The sequence below is a fragment of the Protopterus annectens genome, chromosome 2.part2 (assembly GCF_019279795.1).
Source record: "Protopterus annectens isolate FY-2018-M chromosome 2.part2, PAN1.0, whole genome shotgun sequence".
Taxonomy (NCBI): domain Eukaryota; kingdom Metazoa; phylum Chordata; order Ceratodontiformes; family Protopteridae; genus Protopterus; species Protopterus annectens.
The window spans coordinates 3,881,266-3,904,845 of NC_056730.1; the positions used below are offsets into that span (position 1 = coordinate 3,881,266).

Here is a 23,580-nt window from a genome sequence, read left to right on the forward strand (position 1 = left end):
TATAATTGTTTTTCAAAACAATATCAAATAAATCAATATACAGATTAACTTCATTATGTGGTACACCTTGTTCGTAAAGGTATTCTTCTATAGCCTAAATACCCTCCTGATGGGGGATGACGGAAAAAAGGTCTTTTATGTCCACAGTTAAAAACAATGTCTCATCTGAATATGCAGTATTACTTATTAACTCCAAAAAATGCCATGAGTCCCTACAAATTTGCGCTTGTTTTTCTAAAAAATTTTTTAGCTTATAATCCAAGAATTTAGTGCAAGCATAAGTGACTGAGTTATGTCCATCAACAATAGGACTGCATTGCTAGTATGATGGATGTAGTAAGTTTTTCATTTAATCTATGAATATTTGTGTATGTATATATATATATATATATATATATATATATATATATATATATGGGTTCACTTTATCATCTTGAAATTCTGAAATACCGAATTTCAGAATATCGAGATCATAAAGCTGAAACACCACAATCCCGAATGCCCATAACCGCGAAATTCAAAATCCCGACACTTACATACACACAACTGCCCACCACACACAAACAAAACTAACCTACACTAGAAACAAGTATGAGGGGCTTCACCCCTGCACCCCCATGTGGGGGGCTGTGCCCCCACACCACCCCTACTTATATATTCTAACTCTGAGACCGCACAATCACACACACAAAGGCAACTCACACCCACACATTTCACAGCCCCTTGCACACACACATCATAACCAAAACACACACTAACATACACTACAGCACATAGCCTACACGCTCATACAAACTTACCTGCACTTACATCCATTCATACACCGCAACACCAGAAGCTCCAAACTTCGGGATTTCGAATTTCGCGCTTCTGGTGTTTCACGATTCCGAGCATTCGGGATTAGAATCTCAGTAAACTGAAATTCGGTATTTCAGTTTTTCGAGATTCTAAAGGGAACCAATATACCTATATATATATATATATATATATATATATATATATATATATATATATACACGTTTATATATAAAAAAAATATTCATTGTCTGCAATATAATTATTCATGGAGCATGCTGGCTTAGATGATTGGATATTGTAACAGTATTTTAGCAACAACTTTTTATGGGTCATATGTTTTTTAAAAAAACACTGAATATGTCTCTTCCTGTTTGAAAAGTTAATGACGACATTTTAAGTGTATAAGAAGGAAGGTTTTAATTGTTTGTTGTCTGATGAAGTTTGCTATTTGAGACAAATGAAAAGCGCTTAGCAGTAAATAACGAAGACGTTCTATATCCAAAATTGTTATTTGTTATGGGACATAAGCAGCAATTAAATTTGAGGAACTGTTTTCTGATGGAATTCAGAAATTAATGTCAGTACTGTAATTGTGGTTATAACTGAAGCACTGAGGTGCTTTGCAGGTGTTATTCTAACTTTAGAGAATAGGCGATCTGCACATTGGCACCCTGACTGGAGAACGAACGTTTTGCAGCAGGATGTTGATCTGCAGCTAATGCTGGCTGAAAAATGAGTCCACCACTTCATGGCAGCATATTAAATTGCCGTCGAGCTCAGACTGAAAGAAAGCTAATGGCCACCATTATTTTAGGCCCACTAAACAGCTCTTTTGCTGTTTGGTGAGTGTAAAATAAATTAAAAAAAAAAATGTAAAAATAAGTGTTTGCGCATGTATTTATGCCTGTGTGCATGAGTGTATGCAGGCATGAAAGTGAGAGTGAAACTGACTGCGCCATTATTTTACACTTGCTAAGCAGCACTTTTGCTGTTAAGCTAGTGTAAAAGTAAAATAAACATAAAAAAGAAAGAAACGTGTGTGTATGTGGTTGTGTGCATGTGTGTGTGTGTGTGTGTGTGTGTGTGTGTGTGTGTGCTTATTTGTGTTTATGTTTCTGTCTGCATGTGTAGTGTATGTGTGCTTACATGCATGAAAGCTGAACTGTGACTGTGTGTTTGTGTATGTGTCTGATAGAGACTGAGATGGATCAACCACTAACAGTAGCAGTTTAAGAAGTTTGCATCCCTCTCAATCTTTTAGCCCAATAAATCTGGATAAAGCCTAATATAAAGGGGGAACAAAGGCTCAAAAATAGAAATAGATTTTAAATATTGCTCTTATAAAACTACAAAGTTGCTTGATTAACAGGATTAGTGTTAGCATGAATTTTCTGAAGGAAATAAACTCTGAAATTCAGATGTGGATTTGTGTTAGCAAGAATCTTCTGAAGGAAATAAACTCAAACTCAAATTTCTCTCATTATTTAGTGACTTCAGTCCCTAATGGGTAGCAACAAACCACACATTTTAGGAGAAGAGACCAAAAAATGAAGTAAATATCTGGATTTGTTTTTTGGAAATGTTATATTTTGGATGTAAAATATTTCATCCAATAAGGAAGAATCAAGACTTCTCACTGGAACATATGGTACTAAAACTGAATGTCAAATACTCTGATCACATGATGCAAGGACAGGATTCACTAAAGAGGTCACTGATGCGAGAAAGATCAAGGTCAAAAGATATAAGATATGCCAGAGGTAAAGTGAATTAGAAAGAATTTAAACATGTTCTTGACAGACAGACTTGGCTTACTTATGTCCTTGTGAGTGCAAAGAGCCAGAATCAACTAAATGAATAAACAAACAAACCCTGAGCCATATGACAATTTAATGCAACCTTCCCTCATTAAACCCCATGTTACCCCCTAGATTAACCTGGTGAGGACATCATATGTAGGGTAAAATCAGTACATGCCTGCTAATGAAACAGTAGTTAGAGCTGCATATGTAACAATAGCTATGAAATGCATCTGGGTTGCATTCACTGCATGCGTATATGAAGTCTGGTCTGCTGAAAAGATAAAGGAGCATTAATGATGCACATGAATGAATCAGTGGTCCACTTTCTTGGCAGACGTCTTGTAACACTGACATACAAAAAGTTGATGACAGTAAGGTAAAGATGAAAATAACACGACAGGTTGAAATTTCAAGGCTGGTTCCATGATGTACAAGGATGTAATCCTTACTGCAACCAAGGTGACTTCTTGTAACTCATCTTCTTTTCTTCTTATCCTATTTCTTGTACCTCCTGTGGAGGAAATCCTTTCTGATGAGTCCAGAAAATTCTCAGGCTCCAAAGCTCAATACTGCATGACATCTGAAGTTAATTCTTCTGTTAATAATGCTGAAGTGGAGAAGGAAGTCTTTGCACTTCCCCATCCACTATCACTTCCTGTAGGATTATAAGACATTCAGGGTAAATGATTATTGTGGCCATTTATCCCTTAACAGTACCCATCCCCCTCTCAAGAAGGGATAGGTCAGTCAAGTCTACGGTGAATTTACGGATGCCCATCTAAACATCCAGGTCCCATTTGAAAGGTGATAGTGTTTCACACTGCTTAATTAGCATGGTGAGTCTATCACCAACAAGGGGGTGATGTTGCTGGGTGAAACTCCTCTACATCATGTTTTAGTTATCTACTGATGGAAATTTAGAATCGCGGTTCTAATATTAGTCAGACTATTTTATTTCTGAAAATACAAGGGATCCAGAACCACTGTGTCTCTAAATCATGGAAGGTAAGGCATAGATCACCACTCAAGACTAAATAAAAGAATAATGCTTGAATTCACTTTTGGTAGAAAATAATTTTAAGCCAGTGATCCTCTTAATTAGGAACCAGTGGGGTCTTTCTATTTATTTGATATCTCTAGTGGGAATAGTATTTAATAATTGGACTAATCAATACAGAAAATAAGGAGACAAGGATCACCTTAGATCTGGACAATATTCTTTTGACAAACAGTTGAGTTAAGTAGAAAGACTTTCTAACTACTCTTGTTACATAATAATCAAAGGAGAAGGAACTATCAACGCATGTTTCCGGATTTCTAATAACATTCTTATTTTGAAATGATCGTTGTCTATGCCATATGGTCTATGCTAGAGGGAGGGGGTGTCTGTTAAATGTGATTATCTTGCACTTCTTTATCTTTAATTTGAACCTATTTTTGCACAACAGGAATTTATGAGCACACAAATTATTGATGAAGAGCTAGGGTGTCAGAGTGGGATTTGACAATGACTCCTAGTTTGCAGTCACCTGCAGACTTGGTTAATCAGAGATCTTGATTCATGGTCTGGAGATCAGAAAAGTAAATGTTGAGTACTGAGCCCTGTGTGACATCACTGGTCAGTTTCATAGTCTGATGAGGCAGTTGCTACTTGCACTGTCTTTTAGCCAGTTTGCTGCTGATCTTACCATGTATAGAATATTTCCATTGCATTAAGCTTACTAACAAAGAAAATCTACCAAAGCTAAATTTGAAGTATGTTTTGCCTCCCAGGACAAGGACAACCACAAAGCATTCTTTAGCTATGTCCACAACTTCAAAGACAATACACAATTGTGTGCAGAGCTCATTGTAAATGGAGCCACCTATACTGAGCCAAAAGACATAGCAAACGTCATGACTGATAAATTCAGCACTAACTTTACCCCTGTCTCCCCCACAACTTCCCTCAGGAAATGTCATCAAATATAACTCCTCCTTCTATCACTAGGGAACAGGTCCTTAATGCTCTCTCTAAGACCAAGAACACTGCATCAATGGGTCCAGACAATACCCCAGGGTGCCTTCTAAATAGCATGAAACATGACCTATCAGGGCCTCTGGAATTACTATTTAACTGTATCCTCCAAACAGATTTTGTGCCTCATGAATGGAGAAAGGCAACAGTCATCCCTCTGCACAAAGGTGGGCCATCTACAGAACTTGGAATCGACAGACCCATAAGTCTCACTAGTCTTATAGGTAAAGCCATGGAAAGAATTATTATGGAGATGATTAACAGAGATACAGTAAACCTCCAGACACTGGAATCAGCCCAGTTTGGTTTCGTCAGAGGCAGATCATGCCTACTCAATCTGGTGGACTTCTTTAGAAGGCCACCAAAGCAATGAATGAGGGCAACATTGTTCACACTGCCTACCTTGACCTGGCCAATGCATTTGGCACAATACCCAACTTGGGCATTGTTGACAAACTCAGGAGGTTAGGTACAAACCCATATGTCACCCAGTGGATAGCCAACTGGCTCACAGTTAGAACTGAGAAGTCCACCTCTACAAAGAGGCCAGTCACAAATGGAGTCCCTCAGGGATCAGTCCTTGGACTGATCCTTTTTGACATTGACTTCTCAGAAGCCAAGGCCAATATCAGTGGTCTCTGGCTTACTAAATTTGCAGATGATTGCAAATTAGCAGCTGTCATTGGATCTCACACCGACACAAATGTCCTCCAGGGAAGGCTGACACAGACAAACAACTGGTGTCAGAGCATTGGACTAAAACTAAATAACAAGAAATGCATAATAGTATCCTTTGGGAAGTCATCCATCCCTGGTAACTATCATATTGACAACACACCCCATCTAAGTCCACAGAAGTCATTGTTCCCGTGTGTTTGGCATTCATCAGATATATCATTGAGTACAATGCCCCTTTGATACGTACCTAACCAGATATATCCAACAATTCGAATGTCCGCAGAGGTTCCTCTCTAAAAGAATACAGGACGTAAATAAAATATCCTGTGCAGACCATCTCAAGGCCCTATCCCTGTATTCTGTCTCCTGCAGGCTTTTGAGGGGAGATCTATGCCTGGCAAACAGGGCATTGTCAGACTCCACTCTGATGGACTTCCTGCATATCCACAAAACAAACAGCACCAAAATTACCCATTCTAAAGATATAAACTTTGCCTGTGATATAAATAGGTCCTGCAGGAGAGATAGGTATGTATCCCAGAAACTACCATGTCTATGGAACAGGCTCCCCATCCATGTGAAGCAGAGTTCATCCCTAACCAATTCAAGTGCAACTTGGACAATTGGATGGGAAACCGGAAATTCATCCCTTGTTTGTCACCTATGTCTCTAATGGGCATGTAAGCTGTAAATGGTTCACCTCCTACACCCCTGCTTACACTTATCAAGAGTATCAGAACTTATCAGAAATGTAGGATGCATAGGCTAGGCTTAAAAAGTCCCTTGTGGTTTTTAGCCTAGTAAACACCTATGAACCTATGAACATATGAACTATGCTCACATGGGAGGTGGTGTCAAATACCTCGGGTACATCATGGAACAGTATCAACACTGTCAACAGCCTGGGTTACTCTTTTGAAGAAGTTAACCAAATTCGTTAGATACGATACATGTTTGTCTAAACCAAACTGCTGTGGGATTAACCTGATAAGATTTTTAATGACATAGTTTATTAGGTCAGTTACAGTATGTTATATGGCTTTGCAAATGAAACTCATCTGGCTAATGAGCCTACAATTTTTGTGGTCAGTGGACCAGAGTAGGCGAAGTAACCCTTTTTATGCTGCCAGATTTTAGGTCTTTGAAGTACATGTGTAATGGAAATGTCAGTGCATTCTGTCTATGAATGTTTCTTGCGTATAGTCTTGCCGGTGACATAGCTAGCACTGTGCACCAAACCTCAGGGGCAAAGCCTGTATCCAAACCCTGGTTAAACAGTTCAAGGAGTGGCTGTGTTAGAGCATGTCTGGTACATTTTATTAAACAGCTAGGCATTTTATCATTTTTCACAAGTATTTATGGACTTAAGTACATCACAATAGGGAGTTCTAGAGATTTAGGGATAAATGGGCTTTGGATCTATTTTATTAGGTTCCACGAGTAGTTTTGGTCTTAGAAAGTACCTTAAGCACATTGCAATAGGGTGTTCTAGAGATTTAGGGATAAATGGGATTTGAATAGATCTCTGGGGTATAGAGCACACTGAATTGTTTGTTATCATGGTGGTAATGTCTACTGGTGCCATTTTGAGTACGTTGATAAGCACTGCTGAATATTATTCCATAGTTTTGTAGCATAGCTAAAGAAGGATTTATATTTGTCTTTAGCTATAAATGCTAATCTAAGCTCATGGGCTTCTCTATTTATTTATTTATTTATTATTTGTTTATCTATTTTTTTTGACCGGGAAAGTCAGACTGCAGATTATCCCTTTTTCAGTGGAGGCCCGCAGAGAAACACTCCACATAAATTTACAATTAATGTGTCATTATATTACATGAAAGTTAGTATGAATGTTAAAACATAACTCTTTAGTAGAACTAATAATATTTTTTTTCATTTTTTGCCCTGTTTCTAATATTATCACTTGATATAAGGATCATAGGATCTTCTGTGTTACTTAATAATTTTTTGTTGTTTTATTGCAGAGTTTATTTATATTGGTTAACCACAAGGGTGGCTTTTTTAAATTTCTCAGTCTAATTAGATCATAGGATCACTAATGGCCTTGGGGCCCTTACAAGCCTAGCCAAGAGTTTATCTACAAAAAAAAAAAAAAAAAAACTCAGTCAGCACCTGTCACCCTTGTCAATGAGGGACGAAGGTGGAACCCCTGTGACAAATTTGTGGTTTCCCATCCACTCATCAAGGTCGTGCTTGAAGATGGTCAGCAAGGCACTGTTTGACTTGTATGGGAAGTCTATTCCAGAGACGGGGCAGCCTCTGGGAGACAAACCTGTCTCTCCTGCAGGTTTTGTTGATCTCGCATATTAGGTTTAGGCTTCTTGAGCAGGTAATGAGTGAGGAGTTAGACTTGGAGCATCTCTAATAGGGAAGGGTCTGATACTGCCTTATATGCAAGACACAGATCACCTCTGAGCAATCTGTATGATTCCGAGTAAAGTGATAGTGATTCAAGCCTGTCCGCAAAGGACGGGTGTTGGAGGCCATGAATTCTCTTTGTGAGGTATTTCTGTGGCCTTTCCAGTTGGTGCAGGTGTTTGGAGAGGTACATACCAAACGGGGCGTTATACTCAATTATAGATCTAATGAGATAGGAGTACAGAGAGGTAATAACATCCCTTTTTCTGGATGCAATCCCTTTACTTATGAGATAAACCAAGTAAAAGGCTTTTCTGACCACTGCCGCCACATGATGGTCCAATGTGAGATTGTTGTCAACCTGAGAACCCAGGTCTCTCCCCATCTGATTGGAACTGCCAGTTCTATACATTTATGTAAGTGGGCATAGAACTCCTTTGTAAACATTGTAAGTGAATTTTGAAACTTCATCATAGAATTTGATGAGTTTAGTATTTTTAATTATTTGAACTGAGAGATACTGGTTTCAGATGTTTAGAGATTTTAAAAGTGAGTGTCTATGACTCAACTTAACTGGAGAAGGAAATTTCAGGGGAATTATGCATGAAGATGCTGTATTTGTAAGGACAACTAAAAAAATATTATGTCCTCTAGTGTGTTTGTTAATAAGCTGGCCCAGGGAGTTTTTCTTTATGTAATAATTTCTGTACTTATCCTGCATTGGAGGTACAGGTAATCCAGTTTATTAATGAAGTTCTTTTTCATGGGGAGTTTATCAAGTACATTTAGGAAACTTATATATGGTTATCAGGGGATATGCAGGATATCTTATAACAGGATGTAAACTTGTGTGACATGAAGTCTAATGAATTCTTTTGGGAGTGTCTTGGAAGCTGAGTGGTGGTGATGTGATCCCCAACAAATATGGAAAAGCCACCACAGTTGCTACTGGGTCTGTAGGCATAGGAGGTGCCAAACTTGGTAAGGGGGGGTGCTATCTAGACATTTAAACTAAGTTTCATTTTTTTCCCAGGAAAATGCCAGAAATATCTGAACTTTCTGATTATTGGAAAACATATGATTGTCATGGAGATTTGCACACTCATTCAGCATAACTTCAATGTATTTTTATTCCTTCTTATATTCATTTCTTAAATATTACAGTTTGTTTTATTGAGCATTCTGTGGTCTCACACACACACACACACACACACACACACACACACACACACACGCACGCACGCACACACACACACACACACACACACACACACACACACACACACACACACACACACAGACAAGACCTCTCAACCAACTGGGGATAAATTTCAACAGAATCAGGGACAAGTAAAGAAAAAATCAGGGACAATCAGGGACACTTTTAAAATATTACTGCTATTAACTTGAAACACTGACAGAATCGGAGCATATGAATTAATACACATTTTCTGAAGTAGAAGTTCATAACTTTTAATTATTGTCATTATTCATTAAGTGTAATTCACCACCTTTCCTCCAAAAATCACTAGTTTTAGGAGGGATTAAGAGGGACAGAGTTAAAATTTCAGTCAAAATCAGGGACGTCCCTGAAAATCAGGGACAGTTGAGAGGTATGCACAGACACACACACACACACACACGCACACACACACACAGACAGACACAAACACACACATATACACACACACAGACACAAACATAGGCAAACACATAGACACATACACACACACACACACACACACACACACACAGACAGACACACACACGCACACAGAGACACACACACACACACACACACACACACACACACACACACACACACACACACACACACACACACACACACACACACACACACACACACACAGAAGCACACACACACACACACACACACACACACACACACACACACACACACACACACACACACACACACACACACACACACACACACACACACACACACACACACACACACACACACACACACACACACACACACACACACACACACACACACACACACACACACACACACACACACACACACACACACACACACACACACACACACACACACACACACACACACACACACACACACACACACACACACATAGCAAATGATGGCACATTTACACTTGAAAATCACAGGTATAATTTATGATGTTTATGTCTTAAAAACAGAATTTAAGTTTATATAAAAATTAATTATTGTCCATGTTTATCATTTTAAACAACTCCTGAAGCCACATTTTTTGGTGTCAATTATGAGATGTGACATAGCCTTCAGTAACATATGGCATGTTATGCTTTTATTGTTTGTTAATCTTTACTCTGTGATATCTATAGTTTTATTACTCAGTCTGCAAGTACTTAAATAAACTTGAAAGTGACTTTGAATTGGAAGCCTTTATTTAGGCAGTGGAGCAGAGAGATACAGCGAAACTCTCAGTCTTTTTCTGCTGTCAGACTCTAGGTGTCTGTAAAGTACATGTGTAATGTAAATGTCACTGCATTCTGTCTATGCATGTATCTTAAGTATAGTCCGACAATGAATTACGTTTAGCCATTTTTCTTTTTGTTCTTATATCTTAGAATAATGCCAAGAATCTTCAATGCTTACATTTAATTTACATTTAGATTTCCATAACACAATATCCTAAAATGACTACAGTGTAAGCTCTGTATGCCTGCATCAATATGTTACCACTGGAATTAAATGCTTTGGCTTTCAGTTTTATCTCCTGATATGAGCTTCCTATTCAGAGTGGCACTGCAAATTATGTCAGCTTTCAAAGGGATGGTGGAAAAAGTCAAATATCAAAACGTCACTGAAATTTAGAATAAAGCAAAACAGAAAAGCACTGCCATGATATCAGTCTGTTCCCTCATATCCCCACAATTAAATGCTCCAATCACATGGTTACAAACCCTTGAAAGAAACAACATATCTTTCTGTTAAGATTGTGTTGCCTCAAAATATCAAACTTTTTTTTTGAATCTTTAGTCCAGCGGCTTGATGGGCATTACCTGCCCCTAGTCCACTCTGCACATTTGTTCCCCTCAACAGGGTGACTGCTGATGAGAAGAGGCTATCACTTAGCAGTTGTTAGAGGTAGTTCAAGGACTTTATTCTTAGCCGTATGGTTAACATGGAAGGCTAGGTTGCAGACAAAGAGGGGGTCATGCAAAGTACTATCTATGATAGTCACCTCTCACATCAGAAAGGGACCTTGCCAATAAGCAACCCCACCAGCTCAAGCAGAGGAAGTGGTTTCCCAGGTTTCCTCCAGAGAAATTGCATGTCCCTATGTGCTTCCAAACACCTGCCACCAAATTCACCACCTAGGGAGAGGAGAGAAGGCCAGATCACTTTAGTCCTGTCCCTCCCTGCCTGGCTCCAACAGTGCCAGACCACTAATCGGACTCCAGTCACCTTAGTTGTAGTAAGGATTATATCCTTGTACACCATGGAACCAGCCTTGAAATGTCAGCCTTTAGTGTTTTTTTCTTTTTCATCTTCACCTTACTGTTGTCAGCTTTTTGTAAGTCAGCATTCCTAGAAACAACATTCAGAATAGAACCTGATATCTGTTACCCGTGGCACATATATAACATAACATGATTGTTTTCCTGCAATTGCATGATTTTACCATGCATCTGGTCTGTTAAACATAATTTTGGTACTCAAACTAAAAAACATCATTGAAGTGCTTTATAATTTCTCAAGTAGAAGAATTTTAAACATTCTGCTTTGTTCAGAAACTTTCGAAAACTAAACCTTTTTAATGAAAATGTAACAGTGATATTCTTTTATATCTTATGTTTTTTTTTCAGCTCAAATGAAGATTGGCTGTGACAATTCTGTAGTGCGTATGGTGTCTAGTGGCAAATACATCAATCGTGTGACTATTGAATATCGTCAGATTGATCTGCGTGAATTGCCAAAACCAAAAGGAAACAGTATAGAAAGCTTCTGTTTTCCCACTGACTGAGCCATGAAGCATACAATGTTTTTTCAGTATTAGAATAAATCCTGCAAGAATGTGAAAGTCGCCAACATTTTATTTTACAGTGGCATTTTATAACATTGGAAGAATACCTTAGGGTGAGTTTAGATTTAGGCAACATAGCTATTGTCTCACTGTGCCAATCATTATTTTCAGTGTTTAATGAGAAAAATACGCCACAGTATGCAGTTTGAAAGCTTCTGATGTTATCAAAAGGTCCTTTTCAAATTATTGGAATGAGTAACAGTATTTAATTTGGGGTGGGAATTCACTGATGCGTACTCACAGAAAATGCAGAAATACTGTTTTACATAAATTGCAGAGCATTACACTATTTATTGTATAGTTTTATTTATATTTATTTGCAAAAAAATTGTTTCTAATAAAATGTTATGGCATGAAAAAAAATTTCAAGTTTACTTTTTTATCCATTGCACTCTAATATGTAGTATTTTTGACACAGCAAAAATAATTATGCACATTGTGTTAACACTTTGTACACCTCCATGGAGGTTTAAATCTTATCTTTTTTTAACTTATTGAACAATGAATGAAGTGCTATTAGATGCATGATTATACGGCATTCCCATTGACAATTACATCATAGAACTACTCAAAATTTGTAAATTGTACCAGTCATAGGTTAGTACTAGGCTAACTGCTCTTGTGGGTCATCTTAAACCTAGCCAGTTACTCTATGTAAGGATCAAACTCTATACCTTGTCTCTGTAAGGCAAACATCTTAACCACTATACCAACCTCCCACTAAAATACAATATTTGCTCATAAGTTCATAGATTAGTACTAGGCTAACTGCCCTTATGAGCCATTTTAGGCATAGCCAGTTACCCCATGTGAGAATCAAACTCTGCACCTTGCATTTGTAAGGTAAACACCTTAACCATTATGCGAACCTCCCACTGGGGAGTACTTCTTGCTCACAGGTTCATAGGTTCATAGGAGATTACTAGGCTAACAGTGTAAAGGCCATTACAAGCCCGGTCATTATTACCTGAATGTATTCAGATTTTTAATCCTCAAGATTTAGAGGCAGGCTTAGGTTTGTGCCTACGCTTTTGACTATTTCACAGACTGTGTCTGTTCATAAGGGACATGGGTGCCACCCCAGGAGTGAATTTATGATTTTCCAGCTATTGATCTAAACTGTATTTGAAGAGAGTCATGAATGCTCTCTGCTTTACATGAATAGGAAACCTGTTCCAGAGAATGGTTAATCTCTGAGACACATATCTGTCTCTCCAGCATGTTTTGGTTGTGTCAAAGACGCAGTGTTAGATCCCTAGATCAGGTGACACTTGTGCAGTTTGTTTTCGAAGTGTGTAACAGCTCCATCAAGGCTGGATTTGGGAATGCCCTGTAGGTTAGACATAGATCACCCCTTAATAATCAGTAGGAGATAGGGGAAAGGGATAGGACTTTTAGTCTAGTTACATAGGACGTGCTGTTTATACCCAGTATTTTTTTCTTTGTAAGGAACCTCTGAGGCTGATCCAGCTGTTGCAAGTGCCTGGTCAAGTACATGCCAAAAGGTGCATTGTACTCAATCATTGGTCTGATGAGGGCCAAGTACAGTGGCACTATAACTTCCTTGGATCTGGATGTCATGCCTTTACTTATAACCTGTGACAAATAGAAGGACTTCCTCACCACTGTGGACACATGGCAGTCAAAGTTCAGGCTACTATCTATCTGTATACCTAGATCTCTCAGCTCTGAGTCCACTCATAAGGGTGTGCTATTAATGTTGTAATTTGCAGGGGTATTTGACTTTCCAAAGGGTATGATTATGCATTTTTCTGCAATTAGTTTTAGGCCATGGCTCTGGCACCAATCATCTGTGTGAAGGATATGTATATTTTTGGGGGATTCAGTGATTGCCCCCAGCTTAGAGTCATCAGCAAACTGTCAGCCAAAGGACTTCTACATTAGTCTTGACTATATACTGAGCAGATGTCCCAGCACTGAGTTCTGTGACACACCACTAGTGATTGGCCTCTTGCTAGATCTGGATTCACCCACTCTAACAACATGTGTCCTGTCCATGAACCATTTGGCTGTCCATCTGGTAATGCAGGGATTTATGCCCAGTTTTGTAAGTTTATCTATAATACCAGAGTTGTGAATTATGTCATATACCTTAGCCAGGTCAAGGTAGATAGTATGTACTGTTTTACCCTCATCCATGGCCCTAGTGACTTTCTCAAAGAAGTTCACCAGATTGAGTAGGCATGACCTGCCCTTAAAAAAGCTAAACTGGGTTGGGTGCAGTGTTCGAAGATTTCCTATGTCATTATTTATCAGTTTCATGGTTATTATTTCCATGGCCTTGCATATAAGACTAGTCAAACTTATGGGTCTGTAATTTCCTGGGTTTAAGTGTCACCCTTTATACAGACTGATGACTGTTGCTGTTTTCTACTCCGCAGGGACAAAGCCTATCTAGAGGCTGTGGTTAAACAGACATCCTAGTGGGCCTGAAAGGTTCTGTTTCAAGCTACTTAAGAGGCATACTGAGATACTGTTGGGACCCATCAAAGCAGTGTTTTGAGCTTTAGAGAGGGCAGTGGCAACCTGTGCTTCGGTGATAACTGGTACAGGAATGGTGGTGATGATGAGGTAGTGAAATGTGAGCTGAATTTATTTAGATTAGCTAAATCTTCTGGATGAGTACAGGTGATACCATCTACAACTAATTCTGCACATTGTTGGGTGCTGCCCTAACTGAAAAATGCCTTATGCATTTCATTAGCTTGGGAGGCTACTTTTGCCTACAAACTTGCTTTTGAAGATTTGACTAGTCCCCTGATTTACTTGATTAGACTAATGAGGGAGTTTTTGCTCTGTTGTGTACTTTCTCTCTTACTTCTAGACAGTATTTTCTTTCTTTTCTTGTACAAACTGTTTATAGCAGGGGTACACCAGAGTTTCTTGTTTTTGTGGTTTGTCTTAGGCTTTTTTCTGTCTGGTGCTGCCTTTTCTCTGCAGTTGCTTATATGGCCATGCAGGGCTTTTGTGTACTCCTCTGCATAGGATTATGTGTTTTCTGGGTTTGGGGGAGCTTGGAAATTAGCTATGCCATCACTTAATAGGAGGTATTTTGCCTTGGAAAAGTTCTTAAAGGTTTTGGGGTTAGGTGGGCATTCTAGTTTTATATTTATTTCAAGGGAGACCACTTTGTGATCAGATCTAACCAGTGAGGACATCACAATAAGGGAGTGCAACACTCCCATATTTGAGAGTACCAGGTCTAGGATATTCGTACCCCTGGTTGGAGTGCAGACTAGCTAGGGTATTTGCATTGACAAAGTCTAGAAATCTTTGAACCTGCATGTTAGTGGTCATGTATGCTTTCCAGTTAATGGAGGGGTAATTCAAATCACCTAAGAGTATGGTATTGGGCTGCATAGTAAATGGTCCTAATAAATTTAGATATGATGTACGCGTTTCCTGGTTCATGGTGGGTGACCTGTAGCTAGCAAGGATGTGGTAATGGATTTTTCCTACAGTTAGTTGAAGAAGCTCAAGCATGTCATATTGTTTGACTAGTATTGAGGTGTGCTTATCTTTTATGTAGATAGACACACCTCTACCTTTTGCATTTTCACGAGCAGTGGGTGACTGGAACATGTGAAAGGCATTATAGCCAAGCACTGCTGGGGTGCTTTCCTTGGCTTTGAACCACATTTCTGTAACTTCACAGACATCAGCATCGCCAGGGTGAGGAGTACTTCCAGGAATGTAGTTTCTTGTTGAGATTCCTAGCATTAAACAGTGATATCTTTCTCTTATCCTCAGTAGATTTGGTTGGAAGGTATGACTGTTTGGTAATGCCAAAAAAAATCACTATAGGGGTGGATAATGATTTGGCCAATATCCAATATCCTAGTGATGACAGATGAAGACCATCTGTGGAAAAGCAGCATGGCATGTCAATCAGTTTCTCTCAGGCTAACAAATATTAGACTCCTTTTGAATGACACCAGTAGCTATGCCAATTATTAAAGTAAATCATTTTCTGTTGGTATTATGGGATCCTTGGAGGTAGTAGAATGTGCGCAGTGCTAGGCTCATACCTGCCTGTGACACATATACTGAGTGCTCAGTCATGTATCTCTTCATATAGTCTAGGGGGGGGGGTACATCTCAGCTCATTTACATCCACATGGAGTATGACTGAGTCAAAATGGTACCTGGGGTTTAATGACCTGAGTGCTTTCATGTTCTGGCAAATCCTGGTCTCTGAAAGCCACTAACTGGTAACCTCCTCCTTATCCAGCATAGTGAGAGGGACATCAGTGTGTCTCACAGTTGAGTCAACTATGACCAAAATATTGCAGCATGTGGTGTTACTCCTTATGGGCCTGGTAGCTGAGGTACAATAAGACTGCATTTGAGAGGCTTTTGGGGTTGGGGTAAGTTGCATGCGAGCACCTCTGCATACATGGCTCTATGCGTCTGGTCCTTTCTAAGAGTGGTGAGTGTTGTGTGTGTGCCACTGACAACCTGTTTGTCATTTTTGTGTTTTCAGTCACATTCAGTAACTACATCTCTAACATACAAACAAAATACTGGACAGAGAAGGGCAAAGTACTGTAGAGAAGAACACATGTTTATTTTAACGTAAAATTAAGACACACGTTTTCGTCCAAGTGACTCCTGGACTTCCTCAGAAATGAACAATCATTAAACCCAGATGGTTTTATACATACTTGAAATAATCAGATGATAAAGCAATCAAGCATTTAAAGAGACATCCTTAATAATGCAAAGCAGAAATAAAACTCATACTGAAAACTTTAAAATAAAATATAAAATAAGCAAAAAATAAAATTGTCAAATGACTTAAAATATTTACTTGTGTATAAAAAACTATTAAGACATATCATTAAATAAATAAATAACATACCAATCATTGGATATATAGAAACATGAACATTTCTGATATATGTACTGGATGAATGAAATATTTAAAAATAAAATATTTAAAAATAAAAATAAAGAACATGACTAAAAATAGGAGTAAACTCATAATTTAGCTGCCCTTAATTTAAGTAGGGGTACAAGTGAAATGTGTTTGTTGAGACCCGGGGCTTTATTGGCTTCTAAAAATAACTGCCAATAAGTCTCCCTATATTCTAATTTATGTTCCCAGGGCCCACCTCTGGGTTCCTTGCATACAGTTTCCAACACAAAAAAGAGAAACATACTGTATTTATCTCTTTCAGAATTAAGTGGTTGTCAGTGGTACATAACGCAATAGCTGCATTGTCTCAGAATGCCCATGTCCACCAAACTCGATGCAGAGATAGCAGGAAAGAGCCTATCCATGGTTGCAAATCATTAATGTGTGCTTTACAAAGGAAAAAATGGTGAATTTTTGCAACTAGATGAGGGAGGGGTGCTTACTTAGTGTAATTCTACATCTAACATATCCGGCAATGCTGTTCAGTGCACAAACCAGTTGCTCTTTGAGCAGTGATAGTTCTGAGTGCTGTAATAATGTAATCTAGAACTAACTAAATGTAGCAGTGCTGCTCAGCATGCAAACTCAGTGAATGTCAGAGGTACTTTTTATAGGTTAAATACAACTTCTGCTGATTGTGTATATAAAGGTACTACTAACTGCTGCAGCATGAAGCAAACATGAGCCTTACATAAAAGCAAAACAAAACAAGTTTTAAACTAAGCATGCCCGCAAACCAATCAAGTAAGCTTTCCACCAACAATTCGCAGCTCATATAGGTGAAATCAACCCTCTCCTGCCACAAGAGTGCATACTTTAACTCTCTTAATGTAAACTGATGGGTTTGGAGCCCACATGTTAGGAAACCACAAAAAAGATGCCTAAAAGAGCTGAAAACAGTGGATACAATGTATTTAGAGTACTGCAAATGCAGAACAGCAGCCCTTGAGTCAGTGTAAAAGTGCAACTTAAAACTCTACGCAAGTACAGGAAAAACAATAAATAACACATACATATATGAGAATGCAATGGAGCAAGCAATACAAGTGTAAAATAATACTTAATTTCATTTTTCTTGCCAAGGATGGCTTCAGTTGCAAGTCAAATATCTCAAACCCTGTAATTATCACCAAACAATGAGCAGCTCTGAATAACTAAGCCAAGACTCCCACAAACGTGAGGCTTATATAGAAGCAGAAAAAAAAACTTTTTAAACTAAGCATGCCCATAGGCCAATCAGGTAAGCACACAATAAGCTTTCCACCATAAATTCCCCTGCTGAGATAGGTGAAATTAGCCATCTCCTGCCACAAGAGGGCAAACTTTGATCCCTTTAATTTAAAATGATTGGTTTGGAGACCAAGTGTTAGAGAACCACAAAAATAGATACCTAAAAGCACTGAAACCAGTTGCTACTGTGTATTTAGAGTAGTACAAATACAGAACAGCAGCCTTTCCAGGGGTTATATGTCAGAGGCTCTTGTTATGTGCCAGGGCCTCTGGTAACGGTATGTTCTGACGTATTAACAGGAATGAGATGGCATCAACAGAAATAATGATGAGAGTTTTCCTACATCCTGTTTCATGACTTGCTGGGCATTTCCTTCTGAAATATTTACTTATTTATCTATTTTTTTGGGGTGGGGGATTTTTTCTTTTTTCCTGCATAATCATACAACAGTGTTCCATGTCCATCTTCAGGTCCAGCAGCCACCTCCTAGCCCCTGAATTCATTCAATACAGCTAGAGCTGGGGCTGGCATGGAACTTAAGAGTGTCCTGGAGTCTGTTCATCAATATCCACTAGGAGGTTTCCTTTTGACCTACCTCATTCTCCCCCTTCCTCTCAGTGTCCACAGCATAGTGTGTAGGTGGGCGTGCAATGGGGACATATGGTGTTTTGCCCCACCCCCACAGCATCTCAGCCATGTCCTTTACCTATTCCTCCTTTGGACACACCCTTAATAGTGACATCCTCATCTTCAACTAGGAATCATCAACGGGCACATCCACAGGACTGCTCTCCACCGAAGGATGGTAGCATCCATCCCTCCTTGTTGCTCTGTCAGACACCCAAGTTGCTAACCAAACAAGGGTCAGCTGGGCCATAATAATGACTTCATCCCTCAGCACCACTCTAAGGGCTATTTTTTTTTTTTTTGTATTTAGATAAGATATTTGCCATCTTACTGACTTTGTTACATGTTCTGTGCACTATCCATTTTTAGAGGTGAACCAAAAGAAAATATGGAATAGAATACAAAGAGACAATGATAACAAAAATGTTTACAAAAAAGATAAAATATCTCTAACTTATATACAATATCATTAATAAGAAGGAGAAGATACAGTAGTTACATTTAAATGGCAAAATGTGAGCAATGCAAGGTCTGCATAAAAATATACACTACAGTACAATCATCATGTGTTACTATACTTATTAATAGTATGTACTGCATGCTGTGAAAAAGATGCTTTAAGACTGCAATGGTAGCAGCACATTAAAACTTTCAAAAAGCCTTATTTGCAGTTGGGGGTTAATTTCCATAGAGCTCACAAACATTTGGCTTGTATCTACTGCAATCTTAGCAAAGAAAAGTACTTTAAATTGATTTTTTGCACATTTATAAGATATTTTTATTTTCAACTTTTATATTTTGATGCTATACTTTCAAATTATTTATTCTACTTTCTTCTCTTTATCACTGTAAAGGGGCCCCCTTTTCACTGGCCTTGCTGCTGGTTTCTCTGCATTGCAATTATATTAAAAATGTGTATTTTTAGTTAATTTATCTGATTGCCCTGTCTGAATTCACATTAGGCTGACTGTAGTCTGGTTATATTAAGAAGGCCTGGACTTATTTTCTTGTAGGAAGAGAAGATGGTCTGATCTGTCTGATCAGCAGATCACACAAAATGGCTTTAAGTTTTTTTAGTGTCTGTATAAATTTGACTCACTTGCACGAACATCGATCAGCAGTGGTAAACAGTACACTCCATAGTAGCAGACATGTAGATGGTAAAAGTTTCCTCTAGAGCTACCTCTGGAACTGTAGCCAGTAGCTAAGTGACTGGAGACAAATTAGTTTGTTCACTAAGGAGCACTGCCCCTTAAATTTAGTTATATGTTGCCTGGTCTAGTCCACAGTCCCAAAAGTATCCTTAGTTACCCACTTTTAAGCCTTTGTGCTCCACACCCTTGTAGCTCACCTAATAAAGGACCTGACATCACGGACATGCACCTTCCCAACTTGTTTGCAACCAGTTTGGTGGACATGGGTATCTTGAGACAATGTAGCAATTGTCACATGTTCACTGATAACATTTCATCCTTAAAGAAACAGATACAGTATGTGAGATATATATATGTATATATATATATATATATATATATATATATATATATATATATATATATATATATATATATATATACATATACACACACACACACACACACACACACACACACACACACACACACACACACACACAATGTCACTGGGGACAAAGCCCTTGCATACAAGCACACAGAAGAAAAACCAGGTTGTCAGAAATACACACAGTATGCCCCTCACACATAGACCTTGTTACGGTGATGCACTTAAATGTAATATTCCCAAATTACAAGGTCATACCAGACACTCCACCTTCAAAATTAATCCTCAGCAAATCAAAAAACACTCAACAAAAGCAACATATAACACTACACATATAGTCACACCTAGTGGACCCTCAGCTAAAAAAAACACAAGGCAAGCTGATACACTACCCAGGACTGTAGTCATAGGTGACCCCATTGTGCAAAGTGCTGATTCCATGTTCACCTAGCTGGACAAAGAGAAAACAATGACCAGTTGTTTATCAGAAGCCAGTATCTGACAAGTTATGCATGCACTCAAGTCATTGCACCACAGGCACCTCTACGGCATTCTAAGGGGCTACAACATTTGTCAGCATGGCAAGATTTGGTTAACAAACCCCATTGATATGACAAGGATGGTCTGCACCTACCTGCTTTAGGTATCAAATATTAGCAAAAGCATTGTCCTCCCCATAGAGCCTTTTTTATGCAATGTCATATTGGCAAATACTCCAACATAGCAAAATCAGCTCATGGGAATCTAATGGTGTTACTCCTTAATGCCAGGAGTTTAAACAAGAAGCTCCACTCCATCCAAACTCTCCTCACCATAGAGAATCCATACATCTGTGCAGCTGCTGAGAAATGGTTTAAAACTGCAGAGAATACCCCAGCAGTGCAAGGTTTCAGTGCCTTCCACACACTTAGACCAGCAACTGCATGGACATGGACTAAAGGTGGAGGTGTCTTGACCTACATCTAAAACAAGCATACCTCCAGATTGGTTAAACAGGATAATGTGCTATAGATTTTCTACATGCAGATTACCCTAACAAGCTATTAGTTACCCTCTGTGCCCTAGGAAACCCATAGCTCATAATTAGACCTACTGGACACTCACCATTCAAACAAATACCATACCCATAGGGAAATTTAATGACCCAACTTTAGATTGGGAATCCTACACAACCTCACATTTGCAAGCACAGAGATTCCTGAAGTTTGAAACTCAAAACACCCCAGATCAGATAGTGCATATGCCCAGTACCCACTAGAAGTACAAACATACTGTCAGAAGCATACCAAGGGTGAGGCAAATAGGCCTGTACTTTGGGTGCAAAGTGTTAGAGCATGCAATCTCCTCATACTTCCCGCTCCTTATAGGTTCATTGGTTTGTAGATATACACAAGGCATGTGGTTCAGAAGATCATTTAGAAACCTAACAAGCTAAGGCCAAAAAAGATTGGTTGAGTTAGGCTCCCAGACAAAAGAGTGATATGCTACATACTTTAGGGTAGAATTCACAATGTCCATCCAATCATCCAGAGTAGTTTTTTTAATGGGGTCCAATGTGTCACATAGCTTGATGTGTTGAGAAAGTTTGTTCTCTCAGTGATAATTAATTGGCTTAGGAGATCATAATGATAGATAGCACATTCTATTTATGTGTTTAGGAATCCATCATGATAAGTATTCTATTTATGTGTCACCAAAGGTTATTGTCTTTGGTGTGGGTGTTCATGCAGCAATTTCTTTTGTATTGGTGTAGACCAGAGACAGAGATTGTTGTATAGCATATTATTAGGTTGAACACAGTAGGAATGCTTTTAATCTATCAGCATAGCTTTGTGATTTTAAACCAGTATTTTGTTTTTCATCATAAATTGCTGAGCTTTTTCAGGTTCCATGAGATACTTTGAGATGTGCATGCTAAAGGAGGCATTCTATTCCACAATGGGTTAGATAAGGGATTATGGCTTCTTTATTCCTAGAAGATATGCTTTTGGAAAGTAACACTGTTATTTAGAATAACTTACTGAATATGACTAACACATGATGGCAAAAAATAGTTCATTTTATATGTGTGTGTGTGTGTGTGTGTGTGTGTGTGTGTGTGTGTGTGTGTGTGTGTGTGTGTGTGTGTGTGTGTGTGTGTGTACATACCCACTCCCACCACACTTTATACTTGTGTACAGTAAACTGCATTTGAAGAAGATTAAGCTGTGTATAAGCCTTTAAGTTTGGAATGCCTTGCTAAGTACGTATCATATCTGAGGGTCATGATATATCATTCTGAGGAACTCGCTATAACATTTTATACAATTACAGAGAAGTTATTCTTTATTGCTAGGTACCAGCAGTAGTGTTATGAATGCATTTATTTGATATAGCTTTGCCATCTTTTTCACTTTTTCACAAGTTATATATATATATATATATATATATATATATATATATATATATATATATATATATATATATATATATAGGTGCATGTCCCTGCATGTCCCTTCATCGACCAGGTAACATGTTGAGCATTAATAGATCAGCACAAATGCTCAAAAACAAACATACCAAAAAAATAAACTTCATAAACTATACCTGAGTCTTGTACACATTTAAAATGTTGATACATGCAATCAGGTGATTTCTATCACATATACTGTATTTTTCCTGTTAAAAAAAAAAAACATGTCACAAAAGGAGTGTAAACCATATACATATATCTATAGATATAAACATATAGATATATATTACATATATAGTTAGAATATCTATCTATATATCTATCTACACACACACACACACACACACACACACACACACACAGCTGTTAACTGTCCATATTTTCACAAAATGTCCAGATTTTTGACTCATATTTTTGGTCTGTTTCTCACAAAATTATAGTTTTCTGGTAAATCTCTGCCAAGTCATTCAGGACTGAAGTCAGAAAATAATGGCAGAGATTTAATTTTCAGACTTCATATCCTTCAGAAAAGTGATACTAATGCAAAAGCTGTTATTCAATCAACTTTCTACGTTTGTAAGAGCAATATTTAAAAAGTTGCCCTATTTTTGGCCTTTGCCCCCCCCCCCATTATTTGTGGCCTTGTCCAGATTTCTTGCTCTAAGAGGTTGAGAGGTATTTCACACACACACACACACACACACACACACACACACACACACACACACACACACACAAATAAGCCAAGACTATACATTGCCATGACATTTGGACTTCTAGTGAGGACTAGCAGTGGGGCTCCATCCCAACAGTTACATGAACCAAAAAGACTGAGAAGGAGGTAAGTGTGAATTAAATAATGTCTGAACAAGAGACAGTTGGATAACGGTCTTTGAAAGTGAAACATTGTAAAGCTGCCTAGTAATGAACACAGTGTCCTCATTTGGGGCCAAACAAATTAGACACTTTAAAAGTAAACAAACAAGCAGAAAGACACTCTTTTTGGAAGCAGACCCTTAAATCCTAGCCAAAGCATCTATGAACAGCTCTGCAAGGAATAGTTTGAGAAAAA

At 38.4% G+C, this 23,580-nt stretch overlaps 1 protein-coding gene across 1 annotated transcript in view; it reads left to right on the plus strand.

The window, feature by feature from the left end:
• Nucleotides 1-11,722, plus strand: part of LOC122795507 (corticotropin releasing hormone binding protein) — a 285,745-nt gene extending 274,023 nt beyond the window's left edge. Inside the window, exon 7 of the mRNA XM_044063692.1 lies at nucleotides 11,521-11,722. Coding sequence (XP_043919627.1) covers nucleotides 11,521-11,678 — 158 coding nt within the window. The 3' untranslated portion in view covers nucleotides 11,679-11,722. The remainder of the gene's footprint in view (nucleotides 1-11,520) is intronic.
• Nucleotides 11,723-23,580: the final 11,858 nt, after the last annotated feature.